The sequence below is a fragment of the Nicotiana sylvestris genome, chromosome 2, assembly GCF_000393655.2.
Source record: "Nicotiana sylvestris chromosome 2, ASM39365v2, whole genome shotgun sequence".
Taxonomy (NCBI): Eukaryota; Viridiplantae; Streptophyta; class Magnoliopsida; order Solanales; family Solanaceae; genus Nicotiana; species Nicotiana sylvestris.
Window position 1 is genome coordinate 64,573,686 of NC_091058.1, and position 19,402 is coordinate 64,593,087.

General features: G+C 34.9%; 2 protein-coding genes across 2 annotated transcripts; both read left to right on the forward strand.

Annotated features, from left to right (window-relative positions):
• Positions 1 to 787: 787 nt before the first annotated feature.
• LOC104232012 (receptor-like protein kinase) lies at positions 788 to 4,895 on the forward strand. Its single transcript, XM_009785106.2, has 4 exons — positions 788 to 1,709; positions 1,802 to 2,156; positions 2,249 to 4,236; positions 4,382 to 4,895. The coding sequence occupies exons 1-2, from the start codon at positions 791 to 793 to the stop codon at positions 2,074 to 2,076; spliced, it is 1,194 nt and encodes a 397-aa protein (XP_009783408.2). The 5' UTR covers positions 788 to 790; the 3' UTR covers positions 2,077 to 2,156; positions 2,249 to 4,236; positions 4,382 to 4,895.
• Positions 2,347 to 19,243, forward strand: LOC104232011 (receptor kinase-like protein Xa21). Its single transcript, XM_009785105.2, has 5 exons — positions 2,347 to 3,565; positions 3,655 to 4,236; positions 4,382 to 4,713; positions 17,727 to 17,957; positions 19,097 to 19,243. The coding sequence occupies exons 1-5, from the start codon at positions 2,347 to 2,349 to the stop codon at positions 19,241 to 19,243; spliced, it is 2,511 nt and encodes an 836-aa protein (XP_009783407.2).
• The last annotated feature ends 159 nt before the right edge of the window (positions 19,244 to 19,402 follow it).

Here is a 19,402-nt window from a genome sequence, read left to right on the forward strand (position 1 = left end):
GTATTGTTGACACTTGATGTAGATTCTTCTTGTTTATTGTCTCCCATATTTGACACAAATATTATTTAATAGCTGACGACACAAATCAAGATTATTTCCTTTCTGATGTAGAAGATCAGACTAAGCTGCAACTACAGAGCATACTCAGACAGAACCTTGACTCAGTTACCAAGATAAATCTTTTCTGATGTGGAAGATCAGACTATGCTGCAACCACAGAGCATACTTAGACAGTACCTTGGCTCTGATACCAATTGTTGCGGAAGCCAAATGTATATAGTGTGAATAAGTCACAACTACTATACCAAAAATTATGACAGCCACCAAATAATAAATAAGACAATAAAGCAACAATAAAGGGAACACCAGAATTTACGAGGTTCGGCTAATTTTGCCTACTCCTCGGACACAACCAATATTTTATTCCACTCCAAAAATACAAGTGAAATAATACTAAAGAGAGAAGATACAAATACCTTAAACAGATGAGAAGGCAAATGAGAGGTGTATTTAAATCCTAAACATTAAGCCTTCTTTTATAGGAAATAGTTTTCCACCAACTCCTTAACCCACCGATTTGGGATGGAAATTTGACATATAATTCAACAGCCACAACTCACAACCAGTCAAAAATATCCCATCAGCGGTTGACTGACTTCCACTCTGATATTGTCACTCCAAAGACTACCAGCAGTATGTTAGTATCCAGTGAATTTGATATCATTAAATAGATCATCCAAGATTTTGCATTGTTCATTCTTGTTTTAGAAAAAGGAGAAACCTCCTTCTTATGCTTATGCTAACAAGTTGCAATCTTCTCTTTGCTCTAGCAGTTTTCCTACTGCTTCATCACCATACTTCACTGGCTAAGTTTCCCAGTATCAGCACTGATGAAGCAGCCCTTCTTGCCTTGAAATCTCACATTTCTGTTGATCCTAACAACATCTTAGCAACTAACTGGTCTTCTTCCAGCCCAGTATGCAGCTGGATTGGAATCACTTGCAACTCTCGCCACCATAGAATCGCAGCTTTGGACATTTCTAGCATGCAATTTCATGGTACTATTCCTCCACACCTTGGAAACCTTTCATTTCTCACTTCCCTCATCATCAGCAACAACAATTTCCATGGGGAGTTTCCAGAAGAATTGGCTCATTTGCAGAGGTTGAAAATGTTTCGTTGCTCAAAAAATAACTTCACTGGTGCTATTCCATCATTTTTAAGTTTGTTATCAAACCTTCGCTTTGTTTACCTATTCGGAAACCAGTTTTTCGGAGGAATCCCATCTTCCCGTTCCAATCTAACACAGCTGAAAGAGTTGAGTATGTCTGGAAATTATCTCGAAGGAGAGATCCCTCGAGAACTTGGCGATATTTGTTATATGACTATCCTAGATCTGCAAGATAACAAGCTTAGAGGCCCTATACCACCATCAATCTTTAACATTACAACAATGCAAACCATTGCTCTTTCCAAAAACAATCTTACTGGTAAGTTTCCAACAACTATATGTGATCATCTTCCAAACTTGGAAGGGCTTTACATCTCAGAAAACATCCTAGATGGCATTATTCCACCAAACCTAGAAAAATGCATAAAGCTTCAAATCTTGTCATTGTCTAATAATGACTTCACTGGAACTGTACCGAGAGAGTTAGGCAACTTAACATCTCTTACAGGATTAGCTCTTGGAGGACAGCACTTGGAAGGTAGTATGATATTTCCTTACGAGAAATCAGAAATCTTCTTCCTTTTTACTCTCTCGCTGCTGAATGTACTCGTATATTTCCCCACTTGACAGGAGAGATCCCTCAAGAACTCGGTGCTCTTCGTTACCTGACTTCATTATACCTGCAAGAGAACCAGCTTACTGGCTCTATACCACCATCAATCTTTAACATTACGACAATGGAAAAGATTATTCTTACCAGCAACAATCTTACTGGTAAGCTTCCAACAACTATATGCGACCATCTTCCAGACTTGGAAGTGCTTGCCATCTCAAACAACTACCTAGATGGCGTTATTCCACCAAACTTAGAAAAATGCAGAAAGCTTGATATTGTCCAAAAATAAGTTCATTGGAACTGTACCAAGAGAGTTAGCCAACTTGACAGATCTTACAGAATTATATCTTGGAGTACAACACTTGGGAGGTAGTATGATATTTCCTTACAAGAAATCTGAAATTTGCTAATTTTTTTTCTCTTCCACCAAATAGGTATTGATATATTTCCCCACTTGACAGGAGAGATACCTGTGGAGCTAGGTAATCTTAAGAAACTACAAACACTGTCATTATACCAGAATGAGTTTACTGGTTCTATCCCTGCAAGCATTTTCAACATGTCAGCACTGCAGAACCTAGCACTTGAACAAAACAGGCTTTCAGGTACTCTACCATCAGATTTAGGCCATGGAATGCCCAGCATAGAAAAAATTAATTGTGCATATAATCAGATGAGTGGTTTTATCCCTGCTTCTATCTCAAATTCTTCAAGACTCAGAGGGCTTGATCTCGGAGACAATAGGTTCACAGGTCCAATTCCTGAGTCCCTCGGTAACTTAGAATACCTTGAGATGCTGAACTTGCAGTGGAACGATTTTTCCAGTGATTCAGCAATGAGCTTCCTGACATCTTTGACAAACTGTAGGAAATTAAGGGTCCTCAGTTTTGCTGAGAATCCGTTGGATGGTGTTTTTCCTGCATCAGTTGGAAATTTTTCTGCTATGCAAATTTTTGAAGGACAGGGTTGTAAACTGAAGGGCGTCATTCCTGAAGAAATTGGTAATCTTACTGGAATGACAAGGATGAGTCCGCAAAACAATGAGTTGGCTGGACATATTCCTAAAACTGTCCAAGACATGTTGATACTTCAAGAACTTTACCTATATGGAAACAAGATAGAAGGAACCATACCAAATGTTATCTGCAATTTAAAGAGTCTTGGTGCATTAGATTTGTCAGGAAATCATTTTTCTGGTTCAGTGCCACCATGCTTAGGGAACGTTACCAGTTTGAGGAATCTTTATTTAGCTTACAACAGGCTTAATTCAAGATTACCTACAAGCTTGGGGAGCCTTAAAGATTTGATGGAGTTCAATGTTTCATCCAATCTATTAAGTGGGCATATTCCTCTAGAGATTGAAAATTTAAAGGCTGCAACACTCATTGATCTATCAAACAATAATTTTTCTGGTAAGATTTCTAACACTTTAGGGGGTCTTGATAAATTGATTAAACTTTCTCTAGCACATAATATATTAAACGGGCCTATTCCTGATTCATTTGGCAAAATGTTGGCCTTGGAAGTCTTGGATTTGTCTTTTAACAATCTTAGTGGTGAGATTCCAAAGTCACTAGAAGCTCTTATAAATCTCAAATATCTGACATCTCATTCAATAAACTCAGTGGAGAGATTCCCACTGGAGGTCCTTTTGCAAATACCACATGTCAATCTTTCTTGTTCAATGATGCTCTTTGTGGCGATTCTAAGTTTCATGTGTCACCATGTGTCGTCAAATCTACTAAGAGGTCAAAGAGGAAAAAAGCAATCTCGGCTTTGTATGTCCTTTTGGGAGTGGGCCTGCTATTTCTTGCATTAGCCCTTGCATATGTTTTTTTAAGATTGCGAAAGAAAAAAAAGAATGCAGGTCAAGCAGGTCTGTCTCTGGTAAAAGGGCATGAAAGGATTTCCTATTATGAACTTGAACAAGCAACAGAAGGATTCAGTAAAAGCAACTTGCTTGGTAGTGGAAGTTTCAGCATGGTCTATAAAGGGATGCTTAAGGATGGTACTCTTTTTGCAGCAAAGGTATTCAATGTGCAATTAGAGGGTGCATTCAAAAGTTTTGACACCGAACGTGAGATGCTAAGGAACCTCCGCCATCGAAATCTTACTAAAGTCATCACTAGTTGCTCCTACCTTGATTTCAGAGCATTAGTATTGGAATACATGCCGGATGGGACACTTGAAAAATGGTTATACAGTTATAACTTATTCTTAGACATGTTGCAGAGAATATATATAATGATAGATGTTGCATCTGCAATGGACTATCTCCACAGTGGCTATTCAACACCAGTTGTGCATTGTGACTTGAAGCCAAGCTATGTCTTGCTAGATCAAGAAATGGTTGGCCATGTCAGCGATTTTGGCATTGCAAAATTGTTAGGTGCAGGAGACGCTTTTGTTCAAACTAGGACAATTGCAACCATTGGATACATTACTCCAGGTATTATAACTTTTAAAGCTTCCTCATATCCTTAGAGTACCCAAAACATTAGTTCTTTCTCTTGGATATAGATTGGTAACCACAACTTTAGAATATTCCAAGATAGCTAGGAAGATTTTCTAATTATCTTTTACTTAAATTGCAGAGTATGGCCAAGATGGAATAGTATCCACGAGCTGCGATGTTTATAGTTTTGGCATCCTGATGATGGAGACGTTTACAAGAATGCGACCAAGTGATGAAATGTTTACTGGAGACTTGAGTATACGACAGTGGGTTAGTGATTCTTTTCCAAGTGGAATACATAAGGTGGTGGATGCTAATTTAGTGCAGCCAGGGGATGAAAAACCCAACACAAAGATGCAGTGTATGTTATCTATCGTGGAATTAGCTTTGAGCTGCACTGTAGTGATACCTGATGCAAGAATCAATATGGAAGATGCTCTTTCAGCACTCAAAAAGATCAAGCTCCAGATTGTCAATAGTCGCCACTAGGTGGAATTAGAACATCGGCTCAGGATTGATGCTTGATTGCCTATGTCATTTGAGCTATTTAAGATGAATACAGTATTGTACTTCAGCTTGTATATGTTCTCTCTTTTGCTTTCAGAACATCTCAAATTTCTTCTTTCCAAATGACCCACCATATGACAGCTAGAATGGAGCTTTATATTTTCTTCCTACCTTTTCCAACTGCTAGAGTTTACATTAGTCTAATTATACTCCATCATTTTCTCCTATCATTCAGAAAAAGACTGAATAAAATTCTATGATGTCACCATTATGCAATATTAGTTAAAGCAATATATTTTAATGAAATCAACAATTAAAAATCATAAGTATAAACTACTTTATACACCAAAAAGCATGTTTGTGCTATGCCATAATCAGATTACACACTAATGTTCAAGTTCATATTGCACCAAAAACTATGTAATTAATGCCCTTTAATGGCACGCCCGAAATACAGAAGGCCTTTCCAAGTTGTGTAATGAGCTCAAAATATTTAGCAAGGCCTCTAAATCCTTTGTGTTAGCATATTAACAAAGCGATACATCTGTAACTAATAGTTATCACAAATTCTTTTTTGTTTAAAATTTTTTCGCATTTCTCTCTCTCTCTAGATTGACCACCAGATTGCTAAGGGTATGGAATTCCAAAGTTCACCTGATGTTTTCCAACACCTTTTCTCTGCCATCTTAGTTAGAGATCCCTATTAACTTAGGCATTGACCAAATTGAATTAGCTGGCCATTCTAATTAATACCAGTGGTTCTAGTTGGAGACACTAAAAATTCATTTTCATTAAAACTCCAAGTTACTTTCATAATCCATCCTTTAAAACTTGGAAGCTCTAACTAGACTAAGTTTTTCAAATTTTTGAACAAGTGAGTTGTTCTGTGACAAATTGCAATGTTGGATCGAAAGAACACTCAACAATAACAACAACAAAAAACATATCCGGTATAATCCCATATACCCGGTAGAGAGGTTGTTTCTAATAGACCTTTGCCTTAGAAAGGTAGGAAGGAGAAAAAGAAGAAAAAGAGTAAGAACAAGAAGCAGAAAGAGAAAAAGAGAGAAGAACAAGAAAGAGAGAGGGGGAAAAAAGGGGGGAGAGAAGTGTTAGATCCAGTTTTAATGATGCAAATAATATACATATGCAGGAAATCAATTATAAGGAATCAAGAAGATACTACAAGACTACTGGAGTCAATCCTGATGACTAAGGAAAGAAATCAATCAGCAAAGATTATAATACAATCAGCAAATCTGGACGCCTAAGGAAAGGACTCGCAAATCTAGAAAGAATCCAATCAGCCAATCAATCAGCAAAGAGTATCGACCAGCTGCGATGGAGAGAATCAAGCAAGCCTAAACTTAAGGCACGAATCAAGGGCAGCATTCCGGAAGATCGAAGATTCTGTAAAGATCGGTACGCGACTAATTTTGGAAGAACCAACAATCAAGGAGCAAGCCTTCATTACATACATCTGCTGAAGGAAGGACATCAAGGAAAAGCAACGGCTAGCTATCTTATTCTTGGAAAGAATCAATATCTTTCCAAGGATCAAATCTCTTATGTTTTCAAGCCTCGATCATCATCAAAGTATTTATACCCAGCCTTAGACCCTAGTCAGATATACTTTGATCGAACCAAAAACCACTCTCTTTATTCTACTGCAAACAAACATTGTAGTTCACTAGGATCTGCTGTGTACAAGTCAGAGAAAAAAAGAAAAGCATAACACTGGTGAGACATTGTATAAAAAAGTAACGAATTAATGCTAGAGAAACTGTGCTGTCAATTCACTTCAACTGTACTCGGAGAAACATATCTACTGAAAGAGAACTCCCTTGCAACCCAAGGGGACTGGACTAGGATTCACATTGAATTCGAACCAGTATAAAATCATGGTGTCTTTAATTCCTGCATTTACCTTCTACAATTTACTTTCTGTCATTATAATTGTTAAGTTATTATATCTAGTTGACTACTCGATTAATCAATCAACTAATAAGCGGTTAAGTTTTAACAGTTACAATTCACCCCCTCTTGTACTTTCAAGAAGAATAAGTAGCACCAAAATAGTAACAACAGGAGAAACCGATAGCTGAAACAAACTAAACAACATGATGCAATAAATCTGATAAATAGAAAAGTGCATGCGTGCTGCTAGTCCTAATGGTAAGAAAGGAGAAAACTCTCAACTACCTACTAACCTTCTACCTTAATCCTTAACCTCCACACCCTCCTATCAAGGCTCATGTTCTCAGTGAGCTGAAGTCGCACCATGTCGTGCCTAATCACCTCTCCCATGTACTTATTATGTCTGCATCGACCTCTTCTCAAACCCGCTATGGTCGTCCTCTCACACCTCCTAACAGAAGCGTCAATGTTTCTCCTCTTAACACTCAACCGCGTCACAATTTCTTTTTAACAATATTTATACTTTTGAACTTAAAACTAAAAGGTGGTCAAGTCTGATACCTGGTAATATTATTATGACAGATGGAGAAGAAAAGAACAGAGGGTGGAAAATCGATCTCCATCATTTAATCGGATAAATTACCATCGGCAGAAGGTTACTAGTAATACTTGTCAAAAGATCAATACTGAGACCTTGACGTGAGTATTCAATGAAGTGATAGTCCTGGACTAAAATGGCACTTAGCCCTCACCTAGAAGCATCGACTTGCATTGTAAAAGGTTCTAACGAATCTAAAAACTCCCCTAGATTCTCTAATGTTGGGGACATCAACGATATGACCAAGATACTATAAGTAACTAGTAACTAGTTGTATATAAGTAACTAGTTATGGCGTTGCACGTGTGATGTAACGACCTGACCGGTCGTTTTGCTTTCTAAAACTCCGTTTCCCTAAATAAGAATTTTCGTACTTGCTTTACTAATTTATGACTTACGGGGATGGTTAGTTCGGGACTTGAAAGAATTCGGGTTGAAATCGGAACACTTGGTTCCTTAAGGTTGACTTAAAAGGCCAGTTTGACTTCGGTCAATATTTTGAGTAAACGACCTCGGAATTGAGATTTGTCAGTTATAATAGGTTTGTATGATGATTTCGGACTTGGGCGTATATTCGGATCGGGTTTTGGATGGCCCGGGAGTGTTTTGGCACCCAATAGTGAAAGTTGGTTCTTGAAAGATTTTGAAGTTCTTTAAATTTGGTATGGAGCGAGTTTTGATGATATCGAGGTCTGAATGAAATTTCGAGATCGGGAATAGTTCTGTATGGTGATTTAAGATTTGCATGCAAAATTTGGTATCATTCCGAGTAGTCTAAGTGTGATTCGGCGCACACGGAGTAATTTGGAAAACTTGAAGTACATATGTTGATTCAAGTTGGTTTTAGGGTGCTATTCTTAGTTCTGTTGATGATTTTCGAGTTTCGAGAGTTGGAGCAGGTCCACATCATGTTTTCAGACTTTTTGGTGCCTTTGGACGGGGTCCCGAATGGCTCGGGTGAGTTTCGGATCCCTCGGAGCAAAGTATAGAAAACTAGAAAATACAGTTCTGGTTTCCTTCTTAGCGAATGCAGAGGGACCCTCGCGTTCGTGTAGAATAAATTGGGACTGGGGGAATTTTTTCTACGCGTTCGTGTAGAGGAGCCTGGGCTGCTGATTTGTTCTTCGCGTTCGCGAATCAGCCCTCGTGTTCGCAAAGGGTAGGCCAAGCCAGCTTCCGCGTTCGCGATGCCTTGGTCGCGTTAGCGATGTAATGTCTCCAGGGGGCCTGAGCCGTATGCCTTCGCGAACGCGAGGCCCCTCCCGCGTTCGCGATGAAGGAGGCAGGTGGGCAGTGAGTTTTAAAAACGAGACTTAGGCATTTTAGGGTCATTTATTACACTCTTGGGCAATTTGAGAGCTCTTAAGGATGGGATTTCGATCTAGCTTTGTGTGGTAAGTAATTTCTATCCAATGTGAGTAAAATACATAGTTTATGGGTAGATTATAACATGTAAATCAATGAAAATCATGAGTTTAGGTGAAAACCTAGGTTTTTGATAAAAATGGGATTTTATCACGAAAATGGTTATGGAACTTAGTGAAAATCATATATTTATGTTCCTAAGGTTATGAGTAACAACTTTCTTTGAAAAGTTTCGGAATCCGGGCATGTGGGACCGGGGTGAATTTTAGGAATCTTGCATTTAGAGTTGGCTAATCACTTTAATAGTTGGGATATGAATTTTTGAGCATAAATTGATTTATTTACATAATATTTGATTAGTTTCGAGTCGTCTGACATCAAATTTGGAGGTTTGAGTGCATTCTTAAACTAGGAAGTAGGCTTTGAGACGAGGTAAGTCTCTTTTCTAACCTTGTAAGAGGGAACTTACCCTTAGGTGAACTAAATTAACATGTGTTGTTATTTGTGGGGGCTACGTACGTACGAAGTGATGAGAGTCCGTAGCTACTATTCCTGTTATGTCCGGGTAGTTTTAGGCTTACACCATGCTTTGTGAGCACCGTTATTTGATTTTATTTGTTAACGGTATCGAATGGAACTAAGTTGAGGATTTTAAGATTTCAAAAGCTTCAAGTTGAATTTCCTTTATTTGAAAAGAATCGAGAAAAGTTATGATTTATTGATAAATTTATATTTGACTGCTTCGCAAGTATATTCCGCGAGCGGGGTGATTCTTTCCACTACTCTCATGAAAGTGAGCCCTTCGCCTCGGCAGGTTAATAGATGCATCTATGGTTCGGGCCGTTCGATCCTCGGCAGTGCACAATTTATATTTATGTTGGATCGGGTCGTACGTCCTCGGCGGAGTTTGTATGTGATAATAGAACTGGAAGTCCATTTTTACATTTAGTATTAATCCACTTAAATTGAGATGGCCTTGGTTTTAAATGAAGGAAGTGATTTGGTTTTTAAAATATGGTAAAATGATTGTTTAGTTATTTCTTATTCTGTGTTATATTGTTATCTTTATATATCATGCCTTCAATTTGAGTTTCATATTATTATAATTGGCTCTTAGTAAGTGTCGGAGTCGATCCCTCATCACTACTTCTTCGAGCTTAGACTAGATACTTATTGGGCACATATTATTTATGTACTCACGCTACACTTCTGTACTTAATTGTATAGGATCTGAGATAGGTGCATCTGGTTACCAGCCTGGCGCGCATATCTGATCCACGCTTCGATACTACACAGTCAATTGTCCTTCCGAGTCATCCTGCAGCAGCCGAAGTCTTCCTTTTGTTATATTTTCTAGTGTATTACATTTTAGACAGTAGACTAGTATTCTTTTGTATATTCTACTAAAGTGCCCATATACTTGTGACACCAGGTCTTGGCACACACATTAGTAGACTTATGATTTTGGATTTGTTTTCATAATTTCGATTTGCACTCATTTGCTTCAGTTTAAATATTTTATATCTGCAAATTTCTAAATCTTTTAAAGATGAGGAAAATGTTATTCACTTAATAAATTTATTTAAATCGGAAATCCCTAAATTGATCAGTGTTGGCTTGCCTAATAATGGTGTTAGGCGCCATCACGACCTATAATAGAATTGGGTCGTGACATGTGACCTATATTATTTAATACAAAATTTTAAGAAAAGAACATTTGTTCATATAATTAAAGAAAAAAAATTATTAAAAAAAGGGTAAGCATGACATATATAGTCAGAAACACACGAATGAGTATATTTGTCACATTATTAGTATTGAAATTTATGATTTTGAAATTGAAACTCAAACGATATACTTCCAATCAGATTTGTAAAATCGTAAAGCAATTGCATAAATTGGATTCTCTAAAAGATTTTCAAGTTTTCATTTCATATATACTGAGCAATTATAATTTTGTAAGAATCAAACAAATATCATCCATAACCACCATAAGATAATATGGAAGAAAGTTTTCGTCTTATCAATTTGCGCTGCTACTGTTAGGAGTGGAAGTAGAGGCGAAATCAGTGGCGAAGTCACATGGTTATAAGGGTGGTCAAAATATATTGCATTGTGTATATAAATAAAATATTACGTTTTATAGATATATAACATATATTGAACACCCTTTGTAGGAGATTTTTTTTTCCACTTCTTTCAAATTGAATACCCTTGGATAAATTCCTAGTTTCGTCACTGGGCAAAATGTTTACATGGTTAATTTTTATATATAATATATACGTAATAGATATTAAACCCTTAGTGAGAATTCTAGCTCTGTCACTTGCTACTGTCACTCGTGAATAACGATTGGTTCAAGTAGCTATAGAAAAAAAGTTGTGTTGTTAACATAAGTATACAATTTGTGCATAACTTGTAAGTACAACATTTGGTTTTCGAGGAGCAAATTTGACTCATTCCCCTGCCAAGTAATTGAAAGAGATTGTAAAGAGAAAATTTTCTCAATGCTACCAGTCTACCACCAACAAAATGGATTTTCATGCTACAAAACTCATTTTCATACTATCTCCATATATGAGATACCTTGTAGATACATGGTTGTGGTTGGTCTAGATAACATTTTTTTGTGACATTAGTTCTTGACATTTTGATAGAATTTTTTGTGGTTGGTCTAGATAACATTTTTTTGTGACATTTTGGTCTAGATAACATTTTTTTGTGACATTACTTCTTGACATTTTGATAGAATTCGCGTGCAGAAAACAACATATATAAACTGTTAAAACGAAAGAGAATACTTTGACAATAATTTATAACAGTTTGGAATTAAGCCTTAGTTGTTTGTTTGTACCGTGTCAATGAAGCATGATATTGTAGAGATAGGAAGTTGGCGAAGAGTACCACAAACAAAATATCAATAATAGATTACCAATATAGACATTGAACTATTAAGAAATAATAAATATTCCATTAAAAGAACTCGAAAGATACATCAATATGCTCTTTATCATCATACTATATTATATAAGTGTGAAGATTTTTAGGGAACGTTATTTTACTAAAATCGCCTTAAAAACTGAATGACCAAATAACCCTCTACCTTAAAATAATATTATTTTGATTTTATTTGACATACTGCTACGTGAACTTGTGAATTCAAAAATAAAGTTGGCCATTTAATTGGGAACCTATTAAATGGCAAATTATAGATGCAATTAACGTGCAAATATGTGAATTGAAAAATGAAGCTGGACATTTAATTAGTATCCTATTAAATGGTAAAACTGTGGTTGTTATGTGAATTTGTGAACGGATAAAATGCAAATTGAAATTGGCCATTTAATTTATTTATTTTGGGTAAGAATTGGCCATTTGATACTATTAAATGGTAGGGTATACCTATTGAACATGTGAATTGAAAAGCATTTTTTAGCACGACCAAAGCACTTTCACCTGCTGTGAATTGAATTGGAAAATGAAATTTGACATTTAATTGGGATATTATGAAACGGTACCTTTTCTTACAAATAATACCATGCTAGAAATATTTTTTCAGTTTTTTTTTTTCCATCTTCCACGGTAGATGTAATGCAGGTAGTCAGCACATTTCAGTTTTCTTTCTTTGATCTTCTATGATAATAGAAATATTTTTGCAGTCTTTTTACTAAAAGTTTAATTCACACTATAAAAGTGTAATTCACACTATAAAAGTGCACATCAATTATCTAACCACTGTATCAGCTGCAAAACGAGGGCATCATGTAGCTTTTCCCTTTGAACAAGATACCAAAAAATATAAGCAGCGAGAGATTTTGCAAGAGGTAAGACCCTTACAGCATTTCGTTCTTCCTTTTGAAACAGAAATAGTAACATATAGTCTTTTAATTTTGCATGTTGCCCAATATTCTCCCGTTTGCCATTTAGAACCTTTGGAAAAATAGAAATAATAACAATTTTAATAACCTAGACCTAGATCTTTGTGCAACACAAGTTCTTCATCAATCATGGGAATATAATTTCTTCACACAAAGAAATCCCCTCCAACAAACCAAAATCAGAATAGAGATTGGTTGGCCTAAGCCTCATCACAATACAGTCAAACTTAATATTGATGGTGCTTTCTTAAAAGCAGATTAGAGTGTAATAAGCGACTAAAATATGCAATTATAGCCTATCATCACTTTGCATGAAGGGATAGGAGGAGCCTTTAGAAATAACAACGGCATCTTCTTTGCTGGCAGAACTACTAGCACTAGAGAATGGTCTTAATCGGTCAAATGATTAATTGATTGATTAATCGGTCAAATGATTAATTGATTGATTAATTTTTGTTTGTTAATAGTAAATATTATCAGAAATGTTATCAAATACTAATACAAGATGTTCCTGTTCTGCCCGAAAAAAATCCAGAGAATGAACGCTTTCTCGTGATTGAGGCGTGGAAGCATTCTGATTTTCTATGCAAGAATTATGTTCTTAGCGGACTGGAGGACAATTTATATAATGTCTACAGTGGCGTGGAGACGTCAAAAGAATTGTGGACAGTACTTGAGAAGAAATACAAAACTGAAAATACCGGGTTGAAGAAATATAAATTGATCGAATTTTTGTACAATTTCTACAAAGCACTACTTTCATTCAACAAAGACTTCTTAATATGTATGCGGGTATAAAAAGGAGGCTAAAATTTCTTAAAAAGAAGGCAGAACCTTAAAATGTGAAACATTTACAAACATAGCCAATTTTGCTCAAATTTACATATAAATTATGTGTTGTTGATATATAAAAAGAAGAATTCTGTCAAGTTGAATACTTGATAAAGTATAAGAATTCAAAAGCTATTTTTCAGTATGATTTGAATAGGTTCACATTCATCAGCTTGAACATGTATTTTTTCCTTTTGAACTTCTATCGCACACTTATAATAATACTTTTAAAATGTTTGTATTAATCAGTATGAGATAAACGTGCAACGCACGTTTCCGAAAACTAGTAATAAACATAATAAGCATAATACTCGAATTGAAAAACTAAAATGCTAGGGTGTGTTTGGTATTTTCAAAAAATATTTTCTAGTTTTTTCATGTTTGGTTGGCTTAAGTGTTTTGGAAAATATTTTTCTCATGAACTCATTTTCCTTCAATTGGAGAAAAATATTTTCCCTATCAAGAGAAGAGAAAATATTTTCCAAAACTATTTTCCAACCTTCCCCCATTTCCTATCCCCACCGATCCACCCCCACACCCTACCCTACCCTCGCCCCACCCTAAATAGAAATATTATTAATAGTACTTTCTTTTCATGTTATAAATAGAGCATTTTTTTTTTCAACAAATGAGTATTTTCTTTTCACGATATAAAAATGTTTTTTTTTAATTTTAACAAAAAAAAATCTTTTCATGATGTTTAAACAAAATGATGTAGTAAAAAGTATTTTATTTCAACAAAAAGAGTATTTTCTTTTCATGACGTAGAAAAAATATTTTCTTTCGTTTCAACAAAATGCGTATTTTCTTTTCGTGATGTAGAAAAATTATTTTCTTTCATTTCAACAAAATGAGTACTTTATTTTCATAATTGTAGAAATAGTACTTTCTTTTTCAACCAAAAAAAGAATATTTTTTAAAAGTTACGGTGCACAAATATCAACTTTTTTTTTCGTAAAAAAGTAAAACAACACATCAGTACCTTTGGGTTTGTGTGAATTTTTAGAAGAATAATTAAATTCTTGAAGAAAATAGAGTCATGAAAATATTGAGTATTTGGCGCGGGGGGGGGGGGGGGAAGGAGGAGGGAGGGAGAGAGCACATGAAACATAGGGACTTGGGGCAAGGGGGTGAGGAGTGTAGTATAAAAAATTATTTACCTAAAAATATTTTCTGCACTCTAACCAAATACTAGAAAATATTTTCCGGAAAAAGGTTTGCACTTACTAACCAAACAAGAAAAAATAAGTGATAAAACTACTCATTTTCCTGAATATATTTTCTAAGAAAATAATTTTCATAGAAAACATTTTCCCTCGTACCAAACACACCCTATATGCTAGCATAATGAAAAACATTTAAACTTTGATTGAAATTTGAAAGTGATATAAAAAGTTTCTTGCCTTAAAATTAATGTTGTGATTTACTTCTAAAGCTCTTTATATAAGAAAGAAGAGTAATTTGAAAGATTCAAAAAAATCTGCTAGAAAGAGTCCTTGACGTCGTCAAAGTCACTAAAAGTGGAGAAGCAGAGCTGATAGAGATAGAACATTTTCTTGCCTTTATATAAACTAGTATTAGTACCCGCATAATGTGCGGATAATATTATGATCCTACTATATTCTATAAATTAAGAAGAATAAATTATATGAATAACTATTGGCATAAACCACTGTTTTAAAAGGCTTTTCTGGGATTCACCTCGGGGCTCGCCCCGGGGCGAGCCACTATCAAAACGCCTTGAGACTCATGTGTGAGGCTTAGTTCTCTGAGGCTTACGCCCCCAAACGCCCGACGGTGCGCCCTAAACACGCCTAACGCTCAAAGCTCGGGACTCGTCCAACAGTTCCTATATAAATCATGTGTTGAATTCACTAATTTGTATTGTTAACTCTCAAAATTATTTAACAAATGAATGATTAAAAGTATTTTTATCTCATAGAAATATGAAAATTGTGAATAACTCAAATAACAAAACATATTATTGCATACATATTTACTAATTGAGAACATCGTATGGGTGAATATTTCTTCTAAAAATAGATAACCAAAATTTGTATCTTTACATGATAGATCTTCATGTCTTAAATCTGTGTCTCTCAAAATTATCATACATTTTTTATTTTACTATTTAAAAATAATTTTATATTATTCATGAAGGAGTAATATTTTAAATTACGGTATTAAAAAATTTATTGTGTATTTACTTTTAAAGAGGTAATATATGCAGTTTGGTAATATTTTTTAAGAAATTATAATTTTTAATTGATTGAAAGTTAATAGGTTGGAGTTAATTTATATTTCATAGTAACTTTAACAGTAGTATTATTTATACTTGTAAAACATGCTAAATATTTTATTTTATATGAGTTTTTTTATTTATTTTTAGTTTTCTTGAATTTTTAATGCATCTTTTATATTTTATTGTGTTATAATACTATATTATTAATTCATAAATTTAAAAAATTAAAGATCCGTGGGGCTTACGCCCCATGTCTCGAGGCTTTCGCCTCGCCCCGTATTAAGTAAAACGCCCCGCCTCACGCCCTCGCCTTTTAAAGTACTGATTTATACTTGTAAAACATGCTAAATATTTTATTTTATATGAGTTTTTTTAATTTTTTTTAGTTTTCTTGAACTTTTAATGCATCTTTTATATTTTATTGTGTTATAATACTATATTATTAATTCATAAATTTAAAAAATTAAAGATCCGTGGGGCTTACGCCCCATGTCTCGAGGCTTTCGCCTCGCCCCGTATTAAGTAAAATGCCTCGCGTCACGCCCTCGCCTTTTAAAACACTGGAATAAACTTAACCCCATATATAGTCGGTGATACAAACAAATAAAAATACAATATGATTCAAAAATAAATACTCCTTTCCTTCAATTTACATAAAGTATTTTTCTTATTAGTCTATTCCAAAAGAATGACACATTTAACTTTAAATTTTTTATTTTACCCATTTTACCCGTAATGAGAAGCTCTTACACTCATACAACTATCACGGCCCCACAAAGCTTTTAGGACCACAAGTTTCAAAAGTTTTCTTTTTCGTTTTTAAACTTCATGCCAAGTCAAACAACAACAACAACCCAGTGAGATCCCACAAGTGGGGTATATGGAGGGCAGTGTGTATGCAGACCTTACCCCTACTCCGGAGGAATAGAGAGGCTATTACCGATAGACCCTCGGCACAAGAAGAAGGAAAGAGACAGTATATCAGTAACAACTAAATTCAAACAATCTCATCAAAATTGAAACTGGGTGAAATAATACTAAATAGTGTAATAACTAATAAAAATACATTTAGTAATATCTTAATTTAAATTATAAAAATATATTATATTATTATCTCAACATAATAATTTCTCACATCAACATCAACTTCTACCAACCTAAAATTTCACAATGATAAATTAATATATACACACATGATGATTTATTGACAACCAATATATTCTAACTTTTGGGAGTTACCAACATATAAAACAGTTGGATCGTAATTTGCTCAACAATTTTAATGTCACCTCAATTTTAACCACATAATTAAAGCTACTTTTTTTAACAATTTAAATGATACTTTTGGGATATAGTTAACATTAGTATATTATAATTAAATAAATGTTAAACTACTTTAAATATATTGTACTTCTTAAAATGAATTTTACCTTATGATTTTTGTAATTCACTTTATTTTGTGTAAATAGTAATCCCAAATAGTGCAATTATATTCCTGTATATGTTTACCCTATCCAAATCTATTTCATTCTAATTGACACATATATACCGATCCTATCGGTTGCTCAATCAATTGGCTCATACACTTTGAGAGACATAAATATCAACAACGGGCTAAAAAGTCATAGTCCATACCTGAGCCATTAGAGAAGAATCCATCCTCCCTTCTTATCTAATTTAGCATGGCAACTGCTAGCACTAATAGAAAAATAAAATATAAAAAGTGTATGTATTGCTTCCAATACCGTAATAAATTTGGATAATTAATTTTACCGTAAGGCAACATAATTGAGATTTAGTTCAGCCGATGTCTGAGTTGCTTCATAGTTTAAAATATTATCCCCACAAAAATGTATGTCATCAGTTCCTCTATTCTTGTGTAAAATTATGATTGATTAACTCCCTTCCAACATTATTGGAGTTGCTTTAATATTGATCGAATCGTACTGCATTTATGTAACGATTCTCTTTTTGAGAGTCATTTTAAAAGTATTCGACTCAAAACTATATACATCACACTGTTGACAATAAATTACGTCGAGAAAATAAAATCAAGACCGAAAAATATCGCAACAATCGTAGTATTTGATTTCGAATATTTGAGTGTTACAATCTCTATGAATCCTCTGATTCTTCTTTTCAGTAGCAAATAAATTCAAGGGCCTTTGAGCTTGATCTTGAATATGTACTTGTTGCCTTGAACGATGATCTTGTTCTTGAGCTTGAACTTGACCTTGATTTGTTCTTCGTTCTTGAACTTGAGCTTGATTTCTTCTTCGTTCTTGAGCTTGAACTTGATTTCTTCTTCGTTCTTGAGCTTGAACTTGATTTCTTGAACTTGAACTTGAAGCTTGAAACTTACGGAGGAATTTGTAGCGTTTGATCCACGAGCTCTTTCTTGCTTCTTGTTATAACTTCTGGTGGTTTTTCTGAGTTATGAACACCCCTATTTATAGTTGTGGAAGGAAGGAGTCATGGTAAAAACAAACTCTTTCCGACTAGCCAAATTGAAGTGTGACATGACCGCATTTGATTGGCCAGAACATGTCACTTGCACACGTGGCACGATTTTATTGGCCTTTCAGTGTGACTGGACATGCCTTGTCATTTTGACATGTGGCATGATCCTATTGGCTTTTCCGTTTGACTTGGCGCGCCACATCATTTGACACGTGGCACCAAACTGGGCCTCTAGAAAGATGATATTTTGGGCGTAATGAAGTGGGCTCATCACTTTAGCCCAATGAATTAAGACTTATTTATTTAACCCACTTGTATTGGACTTATATAATTAATTCAATTATATTAGCCCATAGTATTTATTTGGACTAATATATCTTGAATTTAAAATATAATTCAAATTATTTTATGGATTTAAAATTTATATGCCTATAAATACCCCTACTTCAAGTATTGTCGGAGCATAAACTTATTAACGACAAAGCCTTGAAGTGTCAGTGAAGCCCCAAACACAGGTGTCAAACTAGAGCTTCGAACGGGATAATTTCCACAACTAACTTGCACTTTGCCTTCACAGTATCAATGATAATTCATATTTGAATAAAACAAAACCATAATGATTGAAGTTTGTAGTAGTCTCATTACATTCACGTAATTACTGTCCAAAACAAATTTGTTGGCAATTTATATTCTTTGCAAAGTAGTCTTCTTCGTTTCTAATAAGATTCCTGGAGATAAACATGCGTACTCGATTTCCATATTGGAAATGAATTTCTGTTGCCGCCTTTACTAGTCAAATTCTTCTTCGAAGACACAAGCAGTAGCCGAATCCGACTCGAAAAACAATTGCAATATCCCACATCGTCAAATTTATTGTCCGATGCCTTCCCATATGTGTATATATAGACGTATGTTCTTCCCCTCTAAACATCAATTTGTAGTATTCGCAACCTCTATTGAGTCTAGTTTTGTGGACTCAAAAGCATTGACGTGAAGGTAACTTCTTCTTTTTTTCTTGTGCTTTCTTCTTTGTTGTCTTTTTTCCTTTTTTTGTAGAGAAAGCGAGAAAGATATGTTCTTGTTCAACAAGATGATCCACGCATGAAGAAGACAATCTTGGGGTGTGAGAGGATGAGTACTCATCCTTGTCCGAATATCGGAGAGATTACTCTCATGGCTCGACTATCGGCGTGGCCAACTTAAGGTGCAAAGGGACTTATATGTCCACCTTAAGATTGGAAGACTTATATGTCCACAGAATGTGGCTTGACTATCGGAGAGATTACTCTCAAAAACGGCCCGACTATCGGAAAGATTACTCTCAATGTGGTCTGACTATCAGAGAGATTACTCTCAATGTGG

What these genes read in the sequence shown, in the direction of transcription:
- LOC104232012 (XM_009785106.2), top strand. Translation starts at nt 791, where the DNA reads ATGCTTATGCTAACAAGTTGCAATCTTCTCTTTGCTCTAGCAGTTTTC. An exon ending in TGGAGGACAGCACTTGGAAG is followed by an intron (nt 1,710 to 1,801) that starts GTAGTATGATAT and finishes CCCACTTGACAG; the next exon opens with GAGAGATCCCTCAAGAACTC.
- LOC104232011 (XM_009785105.2), top strand. Translation starts at nt 2,347, where the DNA reads ATGTCAGCACTGCAGAACCTAGCACTTGAACAAAACAGGCTTTCAGGT. An exon ending in AAAAGATCAAGCTCCAGATT is followed by an intron (nt 4,714 to 17,726) that starts GTCAATAGTCGC and finishes TCTTTTCAGTAG; the next exon opens with CAAATAAATTCAAGGGCCTT. An exon ending in CTTACGGAGGAATTTGTAGC is followed by an intron (nt 17,958 to 19,096) that starts GTTTGATCCACG and finishes CTTTTTTTGTAG; the next exon opens with AGAAAGCGAGAAAGATATGT.